Source organism: Seriola aureovittata, chromosome 7, assembly GCF_021018895.1.
Source record: "Seriola aureovittata isolate HTS-2021-v1 ecotype China chromosome 7, ASM2101889v1, whole genome shotgun sequence".
NCBI classification, from domain to species: Eukaryota; Metazoa; Chordata; class Actinopteri; order Carangiformes; family Carangidae; genus Seriola; species Seriola aureovittata.
In genome coordinates, this window is record NC_079370.1 from 17,970,328 (window position 1) to 17,989,854 (window position 19,527).

The following is a 19,527-nucleotide window of genomic DNA, read 5'->3' on the forward strand; positions in this document are numbered from 1 at the left end:
TCTGACTGGCATTTTTAATATAATGTACGTAATGTACTAATTTAACAAAACTGCCCATTTTGGGATAATGGAAAATAACCAATATATTTGTTAGAATGCCAAGCAACCATTCCCTACAAATTATGAAGGATTCTAACTTAATATTTTCTTGAAATCATCTGAGATCTGCATGACCGCTAGAGAAATCGCTTTTTATATACACTGCATAATATTTACAAGATACACACAAGTTCAGGTAGCCTAGTGCTAATTAGTAAAAACACAACAATCGGAAACCCTGTCACACCTTGTACATACATCCAACCTTAGAGTCTTATCACACCATAAGGAGTCCTCCGAAATGGCACCAAAGATTCTAGCAAAATGTCTTCTAAAGAGCTAGTTACAAAGCAGCAGTAACTGATGGATACAGAGAACTTTAAACAAAAATGTTGATGTTGACCCTGTTGCTATGAATAACATGATGTTTCTCATTGTGTATATAGTGATTGGCTCACAGGTGACCAGTCTCAGTGTGTGTGAAAAAAACAAAAAAACATCAATACATAGGAGTGTGAAAAGTAAAAAGTTGCATAAAAGTAGATTAAGTAAATTTAAATAAATTTTGTTCATTTAAATATCCTATTAAAAATTAAATAATAATGTAAGAATTAAGCAAGAAATTGATTTGAATGAAAAAAAAAAACAACTTCAAAATTAGGACCCAGATTTAATACTAAATATGTTGGAGTTCTAACGTTTGTACTGAGAGTTTCTCCTAACTCATCCAATTAGAAACTGCTTTTAGTCTCAAGATGCTTTGTGAATATAGTCCCTGCTTCATTATTGTATCTTTGGCCATGGTGCAGAGGTGTTCTTTTTCTTTCTTTCTTTCTTTCTTTCTTTCTTTCTTTCTTTCTTTCTTTCTTTCTTTCTTTCTTTCCTTCCTTCCTTCCTTTTATTTCTTTCATTCTTTCTTCTATTGACCCTGACCCTGATATTGACAGACTGCACCATCAAGCCCTGAAAGAGCAGAGCTCAACTTCCGTTATGTCAAAACCATATGTGTGTGTGTGTGTGTGTGTGTGTGTGTTTGTCATCCACGCTCTGAAAGAGGTAGGGAATCTCGAGAGATATGAACAACACACACATGCTGTCGCCTCATCACCTGAGGTTCACTCCTGGGACACTTCCATGTGAGTCATCCATGCAGTCTGCCTGGGGTAGAAAGCGTCTCAAGAGAGGCATGACACACCCACACACACACACACACACACACACACACACACACACACACACACACACACACACACACACACACACACACACACACACACACACACACACACACACACACACACACACACACACACGGCCTCCCAGGAGTAAAGGTTGGAGGTGACAAGGTGACACCATGTCTCTCTGATACCTGGTTTCTGTCAGAGCTCAGTGACAATTGGTCACCTCTGACTGGACATGGACACACACACACACACACACACACACACACACACACACTCACACACACACAAGCATGCAGACTTGGTACATCTGCCCACTCACACACATATGAACATCAAATGTGCAGATGAACGCAGATATATGCGCACAAACATAAATGCAGAGATATGCACAGAGAGGCAGATACATCCCACTGTTCACACTCTCACTTCTGATTTAAGTCACTCTACAGCATTGCATGTCAGAGCAGTCATCTACTGTAATTACAGAGGACATAGTGTCTCGCACTGTGGAACTTTCCACATGAAGGTCAGATGCCAAATGTCATACTTGAATATACTTATGTCACATGAATTGTTGTTTGCTGTTAACTCTCAGAATGACAGCGAGCCTGTTCATTATGCTCCAGTGTCACTCCATTAGGATCAGAATATATTACTGAAATCTTAGTTATACATTCATTAGATTAGAATATCAGTAACACGTATACAAACTAATGCAATGCAGATATGACAAATCTGCAATGAATTACAAACCAATATAAAGCAAATACTGTTTTTTTTTTTTAACTTAATGAATAAAAGTATGCCTGAGAAAGTTGAAGTAAATTGGGGTAATTTCATGTGTCATTTCTTCTGGAGCAGAATCTTAAATGTTCTTGTGCACATGTACTGTACATAGCTGCTGACATGCTGCTTTGAATTCATCACTTTGCCACCCAGGTTCAATCTCTTTATATAGAGACAGAAATATTGATTATGGCTAAGTTATGCATTTCTCTAAAGCCGACAGTGTTGCTATGCAACAAGTACACTTTTGGGCAAAAGAAATGATGCTGCAAGAAATGAAAACTAATGGAAAAAAAAAGCACTTGTACATAATGTACTCCTGATGCTGAAACTTTGTTTCAAGCTTTTCGTAAAATAACATTAAGTATTCTGCAGTGCCTTTGCACATACATGTATTCTGTCAAAGTACCAGATCAATTCAGATGACATCATGTGAGCTCATAACATTGTGCAAATATAAGAAATATTTGAAAATAAAGTGATATTACATGTATTGGTTTGTCACACGTTTACCTGCTGAATGTGTGTGTGCGCATGTGTGTGTGTGTGTGTGTGTGTGTGTGTATTCCACTTAATCACTACCTTTCTAGTTTATCCCTGCCCGTATTTGCTTTCCCCTACAGAAACAACCTTGAAATGCGACAGATGTTCAAATTCACCTTGCTGAACTTCACAAATCAAAGCTGGACCACTAATAATGAGCTCTTGTCAGTTGAGAAAGAGGAGGGATTCTGAGGGTAAAAGAAGTGCACACACACACACACACACACACACACACACACGCACACACACGCACTCCCACACACACACACCGCCAATCATTAACAGCTAAGCAAGGGGTCATACATTGCAGCTGCTCTTTCTGGATAAGATAAGACTTTGACTGCTGAGAGTGTGTCTATGTGTGTTTGTGTGTGTGTGTGTATTTATGTCTGCATCTTTGTCTGTATCTGTGCCTGAAAACACCTGTTCAAACAAAGCTTTAGAAATACGACTGAATAAATACATTTCATATATACAGTAACTGGCCATCTGTCTGTTATGGGGTTGTAAAAGACTGTGTGGTGAACATTGACTTTGATGACAGTAAAAATATAATAAATCAAAGTCATCAAAGCTTAATTTGTATGTACTGTAGTTTAGTGATACATGCCGTGGGCCCTATTATCATACAGGTGCATGTTTTAATGAGGTAAAGTGTTTATTTTTCCCTTCCTGTGTCTGCACAGTGGGAGAAAAGGAGCCGTGGGGGGTAGGCCAATGGTCCATTGCAATTTTGGTGTCAGGGTTTTGCACGGTCTGTCGCCAGGGTCACCAGTGTAGTACACACAGTGCACCTTTGGGTTTTTTCTCCACCTTTCCAAATTCACATGAGCCCCTTTTATTCTTGTTTTGTCCGTATGTTTCAATTTCATACTATTGTCAACCTATAACTGCAAAGAAGCCATTTTTCAAGATTTCAATCACGGCAGTCATGCCATGATGAAAGACAGAATAAAGATTTTGGATTCTCACCAGCATGTCTAATCCACCACAGCTTTCATATATGACATCCTTCTCTTTCTGCTGATTAAATCCCTTTACAGCCTCTGAATGAAGCAGGTATGTGGTCCATCTGCAGCCTCTAATTTGAGTGGCATGCATTGACAAAGTGTGATTATACACATCAGATCCACTGCTTATCTTGATTGACTCTTGTGCAACCAGCACCATGCTGTTGCAGAGTTCTGCGTGTATGTGCACATCAAACTGGAAAGTTACTGCATATCTTGGTATTCTGCACAGCACTGCCATGCAGTGAAAATGAACGCAGTGAAAGTAATCAGCAGTGTTAGAGACGGTGACATCCTTGGGATGCATGGGGACATGGAGTTCATTCAGCTCCGTGAAAAACCCGGAAACAATTAAAACTTCTCTCGCCTCTTTACATTGCTTACACCCCTCAGGATGGTGAAATCCCACCAATCCCCTCCCTGTATCATCAGCACCTCAACACTGGGTTACAAGGGGCAGCAGCTGAATGCGGCTAAGGTAGTGCCTGAAGCATTGCAGGCTTAATTGCAACAGAGGTCGACCTGTGGATGTAATGAACAACATGATGCGGTAGAGCAGAATCATAATTGTTAATGTATAACTGCATAGCTTTTTTGATTCTACTTAAGGCTGTTGATTACACTGCCACACTCCCCATTTAATTGACAAAACATTTCTCATTATATCACAAAATCATCATATTCTAAAAGCATTCATTAAACAGTGTATGTTATTGTCAATCTTTCCAGCATTTTCTTTTATTTCTATATGTTACTCATGTCTGGATAACCCTTTGTTTTTAGCATTGTCCTTTAATAAGTTGACTTGCTGAGGTCAACATCTTTTGTAATGGATCAGTTACTGTAGTTATGATTCAAAGTTCGAGCAGGCTGAACTCTAAACAGGGTTTGTGACAGCCGGTCAATATACGGCTCCATCAATATTTAATATGGGAAGAATTTAAGTTTTTATGAAACTGACTGGATGTACTCTGAGTGGGTGGCTGACCATATGGTGTCAGTGTTCTGAATAACAGATGACCTCAGATCAGATTTATGTTGAGTGGGAGATGGGGAGAGAAAAGAGAAGGAGATGGGGGTGCTTTGGCAAACACTGTTCATCTAACATTCATGCCAATAAAACAAACTGAGCTAAACTGAGCAGAGAGGGGGAGAGGGTTGAGGGACGGAAAGTAGAGGCAGAGAGCAGAGACCAGAGGAGGGAATGAGAGACGAGTGAGAGGAGCCAGCGCAGACAGAGGGAGGAGGGAAGATGGTGAGAGAGAACAGAGAGAGAGTGAGGCTTCCTGCTACACTGGAGCCTGTGTAAAGATGGGACCAAGTTCCTCACCAAAATAAAAACTCACATACCGAGAGTTTGACACGCTCTCAAACCGAAACAAAACTCAATGTTTACTTGAAGAAAAACTGAAATTGCCATGGAAGCAGTGGAGAATGTCAGAGCATGTGACAGCCTGAGGGGAAATCGTGTGGAGCAACACATGAAACTGCTCCTTAAACATTTGCCTCCTCTTTTAGATAATGACTTTATCTCTTTCCTCTGATAGTTGTCATAATTACCATTACATTCATTTATTAATCTACATCTCATCTCATTATTCGTATTGTTTTTTTTACTCATTGGTTTGAACCGACTCTTCCATTTGTGGTAGTTAGTTTCATGAGTAGTTTTTCATGTATTAACTTAGTTGTACAGTTTAGTATATCACGTGTGCTGTCTATATTTTGATACTTAACGTGGTAAACCGTGTACAGCATGCTTTGACAGGAGTGAACTTAATTATGGTCATTCTAATATAGCTAAATTGAATTTGGCAGAGCGCGAGCGAGGGAGAGAGAGTGCAAGAAAAGTAGTTTGTGAAGTGAAGTAAATGGGGGAGGAGAAAGAGTAGAGTGAGAGACAGAGAGAGTGAGAAAGAGAGAGTGAGGACAGACAAAGAGAGGGAGGAGAAGGGTGGATGGGTGGGTGGTGGGAGGGGAGGGGAGGGGACGAGAGAGAGAGAGAGAGAGAGAGAGAGAGACACCCAAAAGAACACCTGTTGAGATTAGGGTTGGCACGCGACCCACTCCAACTCGCGTGGCAGCTGCACCTCACTGGAACAATGGCAGTAAAAGAGAGAGACAGAGAAAGCGAGAGGAAAGTTTGAATGCACTACTTATCCTTTCAGGTCATGTGTGTGTGTGTTGTGTGTGTGTGTGTGTGTGTGTGTGTGCGTGTGCGTATATGTGTGTGCGTGTGCAGCATACTAATGTGTACACTGTGAGAGAGAGGGAGAGGGAGGGAGAGACAGAGAGAAAGAAAGAGACAGAGAAGTGTGGGCAGCCAAGAAAAAGACGTGTATTCAAGTTAACTATAAGCCAAAAGTAGGTGAAAGGTCTTATTTATCTTTGGGTTGTAGAAAATAGAATAGCACAGAATAGAACAGAATAGAATAGAACAGAATAGAACAGAATAGAATAGAATAGAATAGGGGACACCTGCTTTCGGTACTGAATAAGGTGTTAACTTCCAAAGCCTGCCAGCTGTCACTCCAGGTGCACTGAGATTCTAAGAGTTTGCTGGAGAGAAAAAGATGTACGACACTTGAAAGTTTCAGAGTGACTACAGAAGGGAATTACCGTGGGCCTGTGGTCAATATTACACACTTTATACCGACCTTGACACATTTCCACTGGGATGTTTTTGCTTTACATTCTACAGTATCTTTTTTAAACCTTGGTGTGTGATTTACACAACTCTCTCCTGAAGTCTTAAGTCCTGCTTCAAGGCATAGCCACCTCTCTAAGCTTTAACACCATCCTGCGGTTCCTTATTAAAATGGCATTGAGGAGCGGTGTGAGTTTATGAGTTAACATTCTTATTTCCATTGCAGTTCTGCTCCATGAACACACAAATTGGAGCCCAATTACCCATTGCTTTACTTGGATGCACTGCAGATATGAGGCCATATTGAATATAATTGTACCCAGTGAAATGCATCCAGTAACGTTGGTGACTATACTTTCATACTAATTTCCCAGTGGTAATCCAAGTCACCTCTGACTCTCCTTTCATTGAACTACAGAACATCTGACCATCTCGCTCTCACCCTCTCTCTCTCTCTCTCTGTCTGTTATACACACACCGGGACCCACTTTCAATTTCATTTGCAATTCATTTTATATTTCGGCATTTTCATGTGCAGAAACGTGTTCTCTTGGAGGCTGAGATCATTACAGTGGTGACTGATTTCCAACTGTGCTGTTTTTTTCCCCAACTCTAAAATGCTTTATTCATTCAGTCATGGCATTCATACTTTAACACACACACACACACACACACACACACACACACACACACACACACACACACACACACACACAACACACACACACACACACACACACACACACACACACACACACACACACACACAACAATCGCTTGAATACCTCCCTATCGCACAGAGACATTATGTAATTCACCCCTGGTAACTATTCTGGATGCTCGGTCTGATCTCTGTTACCCTCCCTAAATTCTCTGCAGCACAGCCAGAGCTGAGTCCTCTCCGGCTCTGCGACGCCATCTAGCGACACTCCAACACCGCAGTGTAGCCCTTACTTACAGTGTCTGCTTGTACCCCCTGTCATTCCTCCTTTCATTTTTTTTGTTACTCGTTGCTGATTTAAAACCGAAATAAACTGCTTATTATTTCACTGTGGACGCCGGAGGTTTGCATATAAAGATGCGTCCTTATTCCCAAAAGGTAGTAACAAATTAGACATAAGAATTTGTATAAATATGATAAATAGAATAGGCTGTGGTGAGGCAGAGAAAAAAATTAAGCAAGGTTTCATTGATAATAGAGATAATCTTTGTGTTGTTAATTCTGACCATCATATATTTTTGGTAAACAACTTACAGCTTGTTTTGTGATAAATTGGGTAAAGTCTCCTCCGTGCAACACCGTGCGTTTTTCTGTCTTAATTGTGTTACTCTACAAATTGCACTTGCTGTCAGTTTTGAGGTGTGCGGGTGTGTGCTCATACAGGCAGTTGGCACACACACAGCCGCCTGATTCTCTGCTTCCCTCTGTCTTGTGTGCCTGAGAGGGGTTGGTTCGAAGTGTGTTATGTGACAAAAGACCGCCCAACCCCGCCTCAGAGAGGGAGAGAGAGAGAGGGAGAGAGAGCGAGAGAGAGAGAGAGAGAGAGAGAGAGAGAGAGAGAGAGGGAGAGGTGAAAGCGCGGGGCATATACAGCTTGGCTTAGAGCCGTTTCTCACACCATCCTAACGATCATGATGTGTCCAAGAGACATTTCCCTGTTTGTGACGCGCTCAGTAAGAGAGGCTCAACTGTTGGACATGGTCTAGTTCAGCAACGTGTCGATGATACATGACCTCGGTCAGCAACCACCTGTAGCCAAACAAGCGCCAGTTAAAACAGTTATCAATTATATTAATTATTAAAAGTCTCCTCTGTTCCGCCAGCAGCCTTAAAATAATAATAATAAAAAATTAAAAATAATATATATATATATATAATATATATATATATATATATATATATAAATATATATAACAGTACATAATATAAACATCACAGTGCGCCTGCCTTAAAAAGTGGACCTTCAAAGTGAAGTGGTTTTACTCTCCACCACATTTCATTGTAAACATTAGGTAATGCATAACTACAACTGCGCTGGTAAGTGTTCTGGTTCCAGATTCTCCCTCGTCAATAATATAGATGAGCACCATTCATAACACCAGGAGGTTAATATCACAGGAGTATATTTCTTTTACTCAGTATCACCCTGACAACATAGTGTTACAAACTCAGTGTTAACGTTTCCATATGGTAAAGTATACTTAGGTTCCCATATAGCTATATGTTAATGGTCTACACATGGGCTGGTGGTAACGCAGTAGAAAGGGGGGGGGGTCCATAACATAAGCCAGTGTCTCTTTAAAAAAAAATTGAAGTTTCTTGTTGTATTCTGGAATGAGGTCAGACACGAGGCTCCTCATTGCACGCGCTGATTATTATTAGATTCCATTTTTGGCCAATCAGCGCTGAAGGGGGCGTGTGTTTGGCTCAGAGGCAGGGTAGTGACAGCGTGCCATTGGTGGATTTTTATCGCCGTTGTATCTCGGGAAGGGATAAATGCAAGCAAGGGGGGCCGGGTCTGGAGGGCTGCTTGAAACTCGACTGCAGGTCTGCAGATGGAAGGCGGACAGTGTAACTCGCTCTAGGTTTCTTTTTTTCCTCCCCACCATGCATGACTTTTGTTTCTAGGAGAGGGGACAGAGTTGATGCAGAGAAAAGCACTTACTTTACACACTGTACTTGGGAGCCATTTGTAAGTGCCCGAGCGCACAGTGTGGCACTCAGTCTGCGCTCTGCAGCTGCATAGACTATGTTCAGTCACCACACGGCTGAATTGATTTTATAACACAGAAGGAAGAGACTGAGAGAGACTGATAACAGGGTACACAGTGGAGAGTGGGCTATACTGTCTGTGCTGTTTCAACACCTACAGAACCTGGAAATTAAACTTTTTTTTTTTTTTTTTTTTTTTTTTTTTTAACACATCCAGCCTTTTAAGGCTACTCTGGACTGAACTGTTGCCGAGTTTACTGCACATCTCAGGAGTGAATTATTTCTTGCGCTTTTTTCTACTGAGCTCAAACTGTGAAGAGGGGGAGAAAATAGCTGAGTTTGCTTTAAAGTGAATTGGAGGACCAAGGAGAGAGGGAGAGAAGGAGCAAGTACACCGCTCTCCCTCTGTGTAACTGGGCAGCATGGTGCAGAAAATGAGCCACACAGAGAGCACCGCCGAGGCGCTGTCCTTTTTCGCTGGGGATTCGAGCTCCGACTCCGGGGCGTGCATGGATCTGGACCCGGCCGCCTCGCCTCTCTCCCCGGGCTCCACAGCTTCTTCGACCGGGGACAAGCTGGGAGACAACCCGGCATGGTGTAAAACTCCAAGCGGCCATATCAAGAGACCCATGAACGCATTTATGGTGTGGTCACAGATAGAGAGGAGAAAGATCATGGAACAGTCTCCGGACATGCACAACGCTGAGATCTCCAAGAGGCTGGGCAAGCGGTGGAAGCTGCTCAGAGACAGCGACAAGATCCCCTTCATCAGAGAGGCGGAGCGGCTCAGACTCAAGCACATGGCGGACTATCCCGACTACAAGTACCGGCCGAGGAAGAAGGTAAAATCAAGCGCCTCTAAGCCTGGCAGTAATGGAGACAAGGGAGAGAAACTCAACAGTAGCTCTAACAACACCAGCACTAAGACATCCTCATCTTCGAGGAAGAATGGATCCAAATCACCCAGCAGCAGCAAACCCCACAAATCACTTTTCGGGAGCAGCAGCAGTAGCACCAAAGCATCACCGTTTGCCTCTGAGCACCCATCAGAGCACCATCACAACTCTCTCTACAAGTCGAAATCTGTCTCCTCAGCAGCCAAGCAGATACCGGATGGCAAGAAGCCCAAGCGGGTGTACGTCTTCGGGAGCAGCGCGGCCAGCTTGAGCGTCAGCCCCACGTCCTCCGTCGTAGTCCCGGCCAGCCCGACGCTCAGCAGCTCGGCGGACTCCAGCGATCCGCTCAGCCTGTACGAGGACTCGGCCAGCGGCAGGGAGGAGGGAGCCGAGTCCCCCAGCAGCAGCAGCAGCAGCAGCAGCAGCAGCAGCAGCAGCAGCCTGGGCGGGTCTTCAGAGCGCCACGGCGGGCACACATACAGCAGTCGGCGGGCTTCCTCACCGACTCCCTCCGGCTCTCACTCCTCGGCCTCGTCCCACTCGTCCTCCTCCTCTTCCTCGGAGGATGAAGAGTTTGAGGACGACTTGCTCGACATTAACCCGAGCCCCAGCTTCGATAGCATGTCGCTGGGGAGCTTTGGCTCCTCGGTGCTGGACAGAGACTTGGATTTGAACTTTGAGTCCGGCTCCGGGGGCTCCCACTTCGAGTTCCCCGACTACTGCACGCCCGAAGTCAGCGAGATGATCTCCGGGGACTGGCTGGAGTCCACCATCTCCAACCTGGTGTTCACTTACTGAGTGAGCAAAGTGCAGACGACGACAGGTAATGTCCTGCGCGTAGAAATATGACCACAAACAAACAGGGGTTCCTGGTACAGTGGGTGTACTAATAGTTTGTGTTATAACTACACCAGACTAGTAAAGCCCCACTGAAACTACCCCCCGTCCCTTCTCGTCCATAAAAGCAAACGATGCAAGTCCTTGGAAAGCTAAACTTTAAAGCGAATAACTTGCTTTTTGTACTTTTCTTTGGATGCGTGGACTGTGGGACTTGGTACAACCACGAAAGTGGAGGGAGTGCAAAACAAGGGGAGAAACGAGGAGAGACAGACAGGGTTTCTTGTGAAACGCTTCGTCCTGGACTGTTTTGAACTGAACAACTTAACTGTGATTGATTTGCACGTAATGCGGTCCGCCGTTCACTTAATCAATGTTGTTGCTGACTTAAAAAAAAGGGACATTTCACAACTTTTTACCAATCGCCAAGTGAACTTCACCACTAAAAAGGTACAGAAATAGGACTGTCGTGCGACATTTTTATTGTGGTGTGTCACCGAAAGGAATTTTTAATGAAACCGAGGTGGGTTGATGTTTTTTAAAAGTCGAATATTTTCTCAAAAGCAAAAAACATGTTAAGCATGATAGCCTACTTTGTTCCTATCTTGTGCTGAGATTTCCTGTAAGACTGTCGAGCAGTTAAAAAAAAAAAAAAAACTAGTATTAGGATTATTTAAATGGATAGGTGGCGCTCGCTTCGGTTCTTCTCTTTAAAAAAAAAAAAAAAAAAAAAAAAAAATGGACATTGAAATAATCACCAGCTGTTGTAATTTTTCAGACTTCAGGATTCAAACGCAACTTCAAATCTGTGCTGAACTTTATACACGTGTTCTCTACGATTCAGGACCAAAATTCTTTAATGTTGATTTCAGATGATAGTTATAGAAATCCTCACCGATTTTTTTTCATCCTCTGAGCTTTGTTTTGTACATGTATTCAGATGCCATTTTATATGGGATGTTGTATTTATATACTGGGCCAAGCGTTTTTGACTTGATCATTTTTTTTATTTCTTGTATACATGATCTAATCCTGTTTTTGTTTTTTTCTTACACGGTTGTTTGTCTGTATGTCTGTGTCTGTCACATTTCCTTCTCAGGCGAAGGGCTAGAGTTTTAAAAACACACAACTTTTGATTTCTTTTTATATTTAAATGTACACACTTTTTGGACACTTAAAAGAGAGGAAACAGTTTGATTATTTTCTCAGTGTATTTTTGTACAAATCTATATAGAAGATGGGGGAGTCAACAATCGGTGTGTGTAGCCTACTAATACAGCTGTATTGGATTTCCTAATTTTTAATACCCCGGCAGGCTGGTTTTCATGCTGCCTTCAAGTGCTCAAGGCTCGTACGTATGCTATTTTGTTGCCTGTTCAAATGCTTTTGTAAGGACAGCCAGCAAAACAGACCTTATATCACTATGTTGCCTAATGTTTGACTTTAAAAAGTAAAGGCACCAACCTACTTTTTACTTATGTGACCGAGCAGAGGAGATAATATGAATCAGGTATGTAATTGGTGTTTCAATCCACTAATTTGGCAAAGTTTGTTTGACTCTTACCAGCAATTACTGACAAGACCTCTTTGATGTCCAATGCCTGCACATCATGTGTTGTCAGCAGGGGCACGAGATACTTAACGACGCAGTTATGAGGATGCAATTACGATTTTCCCGACAGCACTTGAAGGCAGCACCAGCCTTTGTATCAGCCTACCTTCTACGTTTACAGTGCTGGTCTACAGGCTCCTTAAAGACACAGGAACGCATTATTTATAGAGGCTGTTCCTGTGGACCCTGTGGGTTTAACAGCATCACTATCTTCAGCAGCCACTTGTTTTTTTGTTGTTTTTTGTTTGTTTGTTTGTTTGTTTTTGTTTTTTTTTAGCATTTCCAGTCAGATATCTTGCCTATGACAACAAATGAGGAGATTGTAGCTTTAAATTTGACTTATTTCTTGATGTTTTCATTAATTGATGTCAAATTTGCCAATCAACCACTGGATTGAACAGGCTATCAATATAGCAAGCAAGCAACAAGGATGACAACATCAAGCATATTCAAATTTCTGACTTGAGTTCCGCAACACCTACTTGTACTGCGTTTCTCATTGTATTTGAATATATAATCTTTTCTACTTGTCGGCTAACTATTAGCTAATAATTGTTTTAGTATCTTTATGGCATGGTGAATAGCATTTGTATTTCAGATTCAGGTTATTAGCTGTTGTGTTTTTCAGAAAAAATGAAAAAATGAGGAAAAAACGATGAAACGTGAACTCGATCTTTGTATATTTGACTGTATCATAAAGCAAAAAGATTGTGTGTTTATGTATGTTGTTGCTATCGAGGACAGGCACTGTCTAGAACTGCTATCTTTTACACATCCTTACTTACATTTAAGGTGGTCAGTTCAGGACTCTTTTTTTATATATATATGAAAGCATTTTTAAATATATTAACTTTATTTTTCATCCATCCTGTGCAATATGCTGTGTAGAATTATCATTTATTGTCTCTAATCATGCCATAAACAAAGGGCCCACCCTTTTTTTGAGACTCAGAGAAAGGGGGGGGAAACTCATGCCAGCTAAATTGTGTCCATTCACTGCCTGTCAGATTGTTGATATAAACTTGTGTACAGAACTTTTTCAAGGAAGGATAATAAATATCAGCTGGAACTGAAACTGAGACTCTTTTCTTGATTCTTGAAAAATTTTTTTCTTTATCTCTCTTTTTTAATCAGCAGTTAAAAGTGACACGTTTGTGTAGACCATATGAGATTCCATGAATAACAGCGAGATGGTTAAAATCAACTCCTAATCATCATTATCAGCTTTCTGCATTGATTATCATATCATTGATCTTTTGATAAAGATCTACAATGAGAGTAATAATGTAAATCGAGATCACACAGGCCCATCAAAGCTACTGACTCAGCTCACCACTGCACCGGCTTTTTTAGTTAGTAACTGTTTTTATGGCAACACATTATACAGCTGGATATAAACAATGACAATTGATAGCAAACCTTACTATAAGGATCTGCCCCCAAACGTGGTTAATATGGTCTAACCAACAAATATGGACTGCTTTTGGAAAATCCACTCTTAATTGTGTGGCAAGACACTGAAACCTGAACAATAATCACCTGCATTTGTAGAGGAAATTTGAAGGATTGTGGGTACTGTGGTGTGAAATAAAAATTAAAAGGCCGCATTTTCTTTTTTTTAGTTAATAATAAGTTATTAAAATATTCCTTAGCAAACATTTCTATCAACAGAAATATGATTTGTTTTCACAATTAGTACATGAGTATTGTCCATGTCTGCATGTCCCTCTCATGACTTTTTTTTAAAAACAACACAGCGGACAATGATAGGAAATGATCCGCAGATGGAAAGCTCATCACTGAGCTACTAAAAAAAAAAACACACTTTTTCCCAGTTACAGCACAATAGGCAGCAGTGACTGACTTTGAGAGAGTTTTATGGCAGGCTCCCCTCTCTATAGACTTGGGATGGTCTTGACACTAAAGCCTTTGGGAAGCTTACAACACCAGTGTGGAGCCAAGAAATGCATTTATAAACAACAGACTCAGAGAGAGCAAATCAATAAGATTATTTTAACCCTATAGCCATAAGGCTTAAGTCTACATCATGCATTCTAAATGTATCTTAGTATGAGAGTGTTGATATGAGGTCGAATGATTATATGGCCATATGACATGACCTAGCTCAGAAATAACTGGGTCTACAAAGCAACAGTAGGCTGATTCTTTAAACTGTGCTGCACAGTTTTTTTTCCCATCAGGAAGAAACCACATGAAAAAGCTTTATTTTGTCAGTTTTATTTATTTATTTATTTATTTTTTACAGCCATGCAACATTGATTCGTGGCTTAGAGGGTTAAGAATCAAATGCATAATGCAAAGCCATTTTGATACTGCATGAAAAGAGCAAATAGTTTAGTGTCACTTGCAGTAAACAGACTACACAGGTTGTAACCCCACCAACAATGAAGCACACTGATTAACCTATCCCTCGCTTCATATTTTGGTTTGAAGATGAGATGTGCATCCTGAGAGATCCCAAAAAATGATTAATTTTTAAGTGGCACATGAATCATTCCAAGCGTAAAATGTCATAATAATTAACGATGGATGCATAGACAGATCAAAAAGACGGTGCAAATCGTCCACTGAGAAGAAAGACACGTGCTGCATGCATCCCTCGTCACCCCCTGGATAGTCAATACTCATCATACTTATGGGCCACTCCTCAAAGTCTCATCTAAAGACAAGAATCCAGCATGAACAGGTAATCAGTCCAATTACACAATTCACAGCAGGGGACTACCATGTACACATCGGAAGCATATCCATTCACCTATAAGGACCATGAAGTGATGAAGGTGAGCCGTTTTACCACCTTCCCATGAATAAGAGCACTGATTCATTACGGATGTCCGTCTCGAGTAGCCTACTTGGGTTTGTCTTAACTGCCTAAAATGTTTTCCTGCTGAAGAATAAAATGTTGCCCATTTACATCATTAATGCAAACTGCACATTCACCAGAGCCACCTTTAGTGTCTGAATGATAAGGGATAGCTGTGTTCAAGGTTGTTTTTGGCAGAATTCACAATTATCAGTTGAAAAGTAAAATCTTCCTGGCCGTCACCCCAGGCAAACTGATGTTCTATTCTATTCTATTCTATTCTATTCTATTCTATTCTAGCCTGTTGTGCTGTATGCTGGCTGTCTGGTGTTCAGACAGTCATGATTTCCCTTCCCCCTCTCCCAGACAGACCCTTATTGTGGGGGAAGGGCTGGTTTAGCAGCAGTCAGCCAAGGGCCCTCCAGCATAGCTGACAAGCATGTCTATCTGTCTATAGTATGTGCATGTCTCAGTGTTTGTCTGCGTGTGTGTGCGTGTGTGTGTGTGCGTGTATCTGCTCGAAATCCTATGCATAAAATTAAACCACATGACATGGGTATGCCCGCAGTAAGACCAGACACTGTATGTCTGCCTCATACATCAACAAATTTATCATAGAAAAAAAATGTTACTCCTTGTCTTCTGTCAGTTTCAGTTGTATAAAAGAACAAGCAAGTAATAGTGTAACATCGGAAGATGTCACATCCTCAATTTTGATACTTTGAAGGAAGCTTCAGCATGCAGTGTGACATCCTCAAAACAATACCTTTACACTATTCTATTGCTAAATGGCTTTTCTTAAGTTGTGTGAAATTACTATAAAGGTACCACAGCTGTTATTATATGTGACTATGCAGAGCCATTATGTATGGTACAAACACCGTTGCTTTTTAATGGTGTAATTGTATGCATAATTACTTTAGGATAGCAAGACATTAAGTATGTGCTTTTATAAAATTTTAATCATTTTTACTGTTCTATATAAAATATGTAGCAAGACAGTTGAGGCAGTTCATTATTTTATGTATCTGTCACACATATGAGGGCAAATACCTCTTCAGTGCCATTTAAATGAGCATTCTTGGGCACGTCGAATTAGTTTACTTGTCGGTGTGTAATGAGTAGGTAAGTAGCAAGACATATACTATGTATTCTGCAGAAATGTCATGTCAAAATCAGGTTCACTTTATTCACTATATATAATATTGTGTACAGGAATTAGTCTTGGTGTGATAAGCTTAAATGCACAGTAGAGAAAAAATAAAGAAACAAAGCAGACTGTAAACTACACCTATAATTGTCTGCATCTTATACAGCACAGTCAACACTCAGTCATTACGTTTGCAGGTGTAAAGGAAATACAGTGAGTGTGCACTAGTGCATTAACCCATAACCGATTTTATGACGCTGGTATGCGGAAACTTAGCCCTTACGGCATCACACACAATATGCAAATATACATATTTTTATCAGAGCTTAATTGGCTGTGTGTAACGACTGACTTCGCGCTGAATGTGAACACAGTAATATGCATTTTGTAATACCAGCTGTATTTCTTAACATCCAAATGATAAATATGTATCATGCGGGGAGATCATATCTTTAGTGTGTGGTATAATCTTGCAAATTTCCTAAGAGCTTCAGCCCTTCTCTCTCTCTCTCTCTCTCTCTCTGTGTGTGTGTGTGTGTTAAGCTCCTCTAAGCTGTATGTAGCCTGTTCAGTGTGCAGTCTCATGCGTGGCTCAGCTGACTCCTCAGTGGGAGAGATGCAGGCAGCAGCCAGGGCAGAGCAGAGCGGAGCAGAACAGGCTGACTACTGGAGTCAGTGGCCCAGTAAAACCACAGCAGGGGGTATAAGAGCTCTGCCGGAGGGGGGTGAGAGAGGTATGACTGTATCTCTATGTCTGCCTGACTGTATATGTAGCCGTTCTGGGAGGGTGGAGTGGGGTGGGGTGGAGTGGATGGGCTGGGGGGGTTAATGACTATTTCTCCCCTCTCTCTCTGTTTTATGCATTCTTTAAAAGGCTACTTCTCTATTTCTTTTCTTTTTTTTGTTGTACTAACATCATGTCTTCGTGTTGTTTTCAGTTCAGACTGGTTTTCCTATGAGCGGTAGCATTCCTTGTTCATTATTTATCTCTATCTGTCTGGCATATGAATACAGGACACGGTGTTAGTGGTGGTGCCTGTTATCTTTAGTTTTTCTAGTCTGTACCTGACTGAGTCTGTCTGTATCTGAGACGTTCCCATAGGCTCGCATTCACACAAACAGAAACATCACGCAAACCAGGACACACAGAGAAGTTCCTGTTTGTCTGGTTTGTTTTCAGGACCCGGGTAGTGAGAGGGTGAGAGTGGTACTGTGTTTTGTGTACTCAGTCATGGGATGGAAGAACTACCCATCCATCTGGTGGAAGCAAGTGCATTATACCAGACAGGGCCACACGTGCCTTACATTTTTAGAGAGGCTTGTGTGTCTAATGGCTGGAATTGTATGTATTTGCATATGCAGGATGTCTGCTGTGGTTGTTTGATTTCTCTGGGGCAGAGGGATATTACAGTCTGAAGAAAGAAGTACGCTCACAACTGGCAGAGGAGAAACAGTTATAGTATAGCTTCCTCTCTTCCTCTACTTGTCTCCCTTGTGCACCCCCCCACCCCACACACACACACACACACACGTCACCACCACTGCCACCACTGAGCACCTTGTGTTACTTTCCCTGTTTTGTGTTACTTTCATATTTTGTCATAACTGCGGTACATGTTGCTGAAAGGTACTGTGCAGTGCTCTGTAAGAAAAAAAAACAAAATCACTGGTGGATACTCAAGACCGACAGGTGGTTTATCTCACTTAGACAAATACCTGAAGATCCTCGTCCATTGTCTGCAGTTTGAGCAGAGACTGGACTCATAATGAAAACAGTAACTAGAAAATCTGCATATGCATATGGATTAATACAATAAATATACATATATATATATATATATATATATAGTGGTATAATCAGATGAGGGCTGGTGAAAATAAGTATTTAAAAGATGGTTATGTTAATTACAAAAAATGAGCCCACTTCCATGTAAAAACATAAAAGATCTATAATAAAGCTATGAATCAGGAAGACAAATGAGCCGATTTTTCTTAACCTCACAGGCCTACATCGACTCCAAATGATGCGTTTCACTCAACAAGATCTCACCTTGCAGTCGCAGCGCTGCTTGGTGTCATTATTTATATTTACGTGTTACTGTGTGCATCACAAAACAATGAGACCTTTCTCTTTTGTCTCTTCCTTTGTTCCCCTGCTGCTGCTGCTGCTGCTGTCCAGACACAATGGTAGTCTCAAGGCGGTGCATCCAGCAAAGTTTTTGTCAGCCAGCCCGTGTTATGTATACAAAAAAATATTGAGAAAAAAATATATATATAAGGGGAGGGAGAGAGAGAAATAGAGAGAGAGAGAGAGAGAGAGAAAGAGAGAGAGAGAAAATAGTTTTTAGTGTGACAGTTTGAATTGTTTTTGTGGCGACTAGAATAAGAGAGTTCTCAAGAGGAAAAAGAACCTGCAAGATGCTGGCGGGTGGCAAACAAAGGCGTGAGTGAGTAAACAAATAGATGGCAGAAAAGTGCAATTTTACAATAATTCATTAAATAAAATGAATGAAAATAACATATTACAGATAGAAAGTATCATGTGATGAGAAAGTAAATAAACTGATTAAGTGAAGTTGGTGAGGCTAAATAAATAAATAAATAAATAAATAAATAAATTCTTACTCCAAACAATTAAGCACCGTGCTTCTTGTGAGTAATCACACATATACTCGGACCGTCTATATTGTTGTGTGCATAGTTGTTTGACTTTGAGAGGGCGGGACTCTTTGGAGAGCGAAATGAACTAGGCGCGGCCAAAAGGAGCCCCATCCATCTATCACACGTGTAGACAAAGGGGGACTCCACAACACAAAGCTAGATGTGCCCTCTCAAACTTTTTCCACGACGCACGGCGACGCGCACACAGCTAAACCACCCCCCAGGTGAGTTGTCTCCGACCGGGATACTACCTTTCGCTTGCACCCTTGGAAGCGGTTTTCGAATCTATTTCCAGTCAAAAGTTGCTGCTGTAGTTGGTGCGTCAGCGCTCAAACTTGAGCACAAAGCAGGAGAGAAAGGGAGAGAGACTTAGAGAAACAGAGGCAGCGAGGAGAGAGAGAGAGGGAGAGAGAGAGAGAGAGAGCGAGAGGAGCGGTCCCCCTTTCCTTTGTCTGATGCGGGGCGCTTTGAGGAGAGAACTTGAGGGGATGCTCAGACACGCATCTTCATAACGCTCAATAATACTCAACCTATGATAGTTATTATGAATTGACAGTGGGCTTTAATGGAGGTGAGATGGAGTTTGTGCTGCTGTCGTGTTTTTGTCTCTTGGGGATGTTGCGAC

The 19,527-nt window shown here is 41.5% G+C and overlaps 1 protein-coding gene and 1 long non-coding RNA gene across 3 annotated transcripts in view; both read left to right on the forward strand.

Annotated features, from left to right (window-relative positions):
* Nucleotides 1-8,384: 8,384 nt before the first annotated feature.
* On the forward strand, nt 8,385-13,342 carry sox4b (SRY-box transcription factor 4b). The gene has a single exon (XM_056381182.1). It carries the CDS (start codon nt 9,345-9,347, stop codon nt 10,614-10,616), a length of 1,272 nt encoding a protein of 423 aa, XP_056237157.1. The 5' UTR covers nt 8,385-9,344; the 3' UTR covers nt 10,617-13,342.
* A 4,803-nt stretch (nt 13,343-18,145) lies between these two features.
* Nucleotides 18,146-19,527, forward strand: part of LOC130172301 (uncharacterized) — a 98,225-nt gene continuing 96,843 nt past the window's right edge. For both annotated transcript variants that reach the window (XR_008828250.1, XR_008828249.1), the window contains exon 1: nt 18,146-19,126. This is a non-coding gene — a long non-coding RNA (uncharacterized LOC130172301). The remainder of the gene's footprint in view (nt 19,127-19,527) is intronic.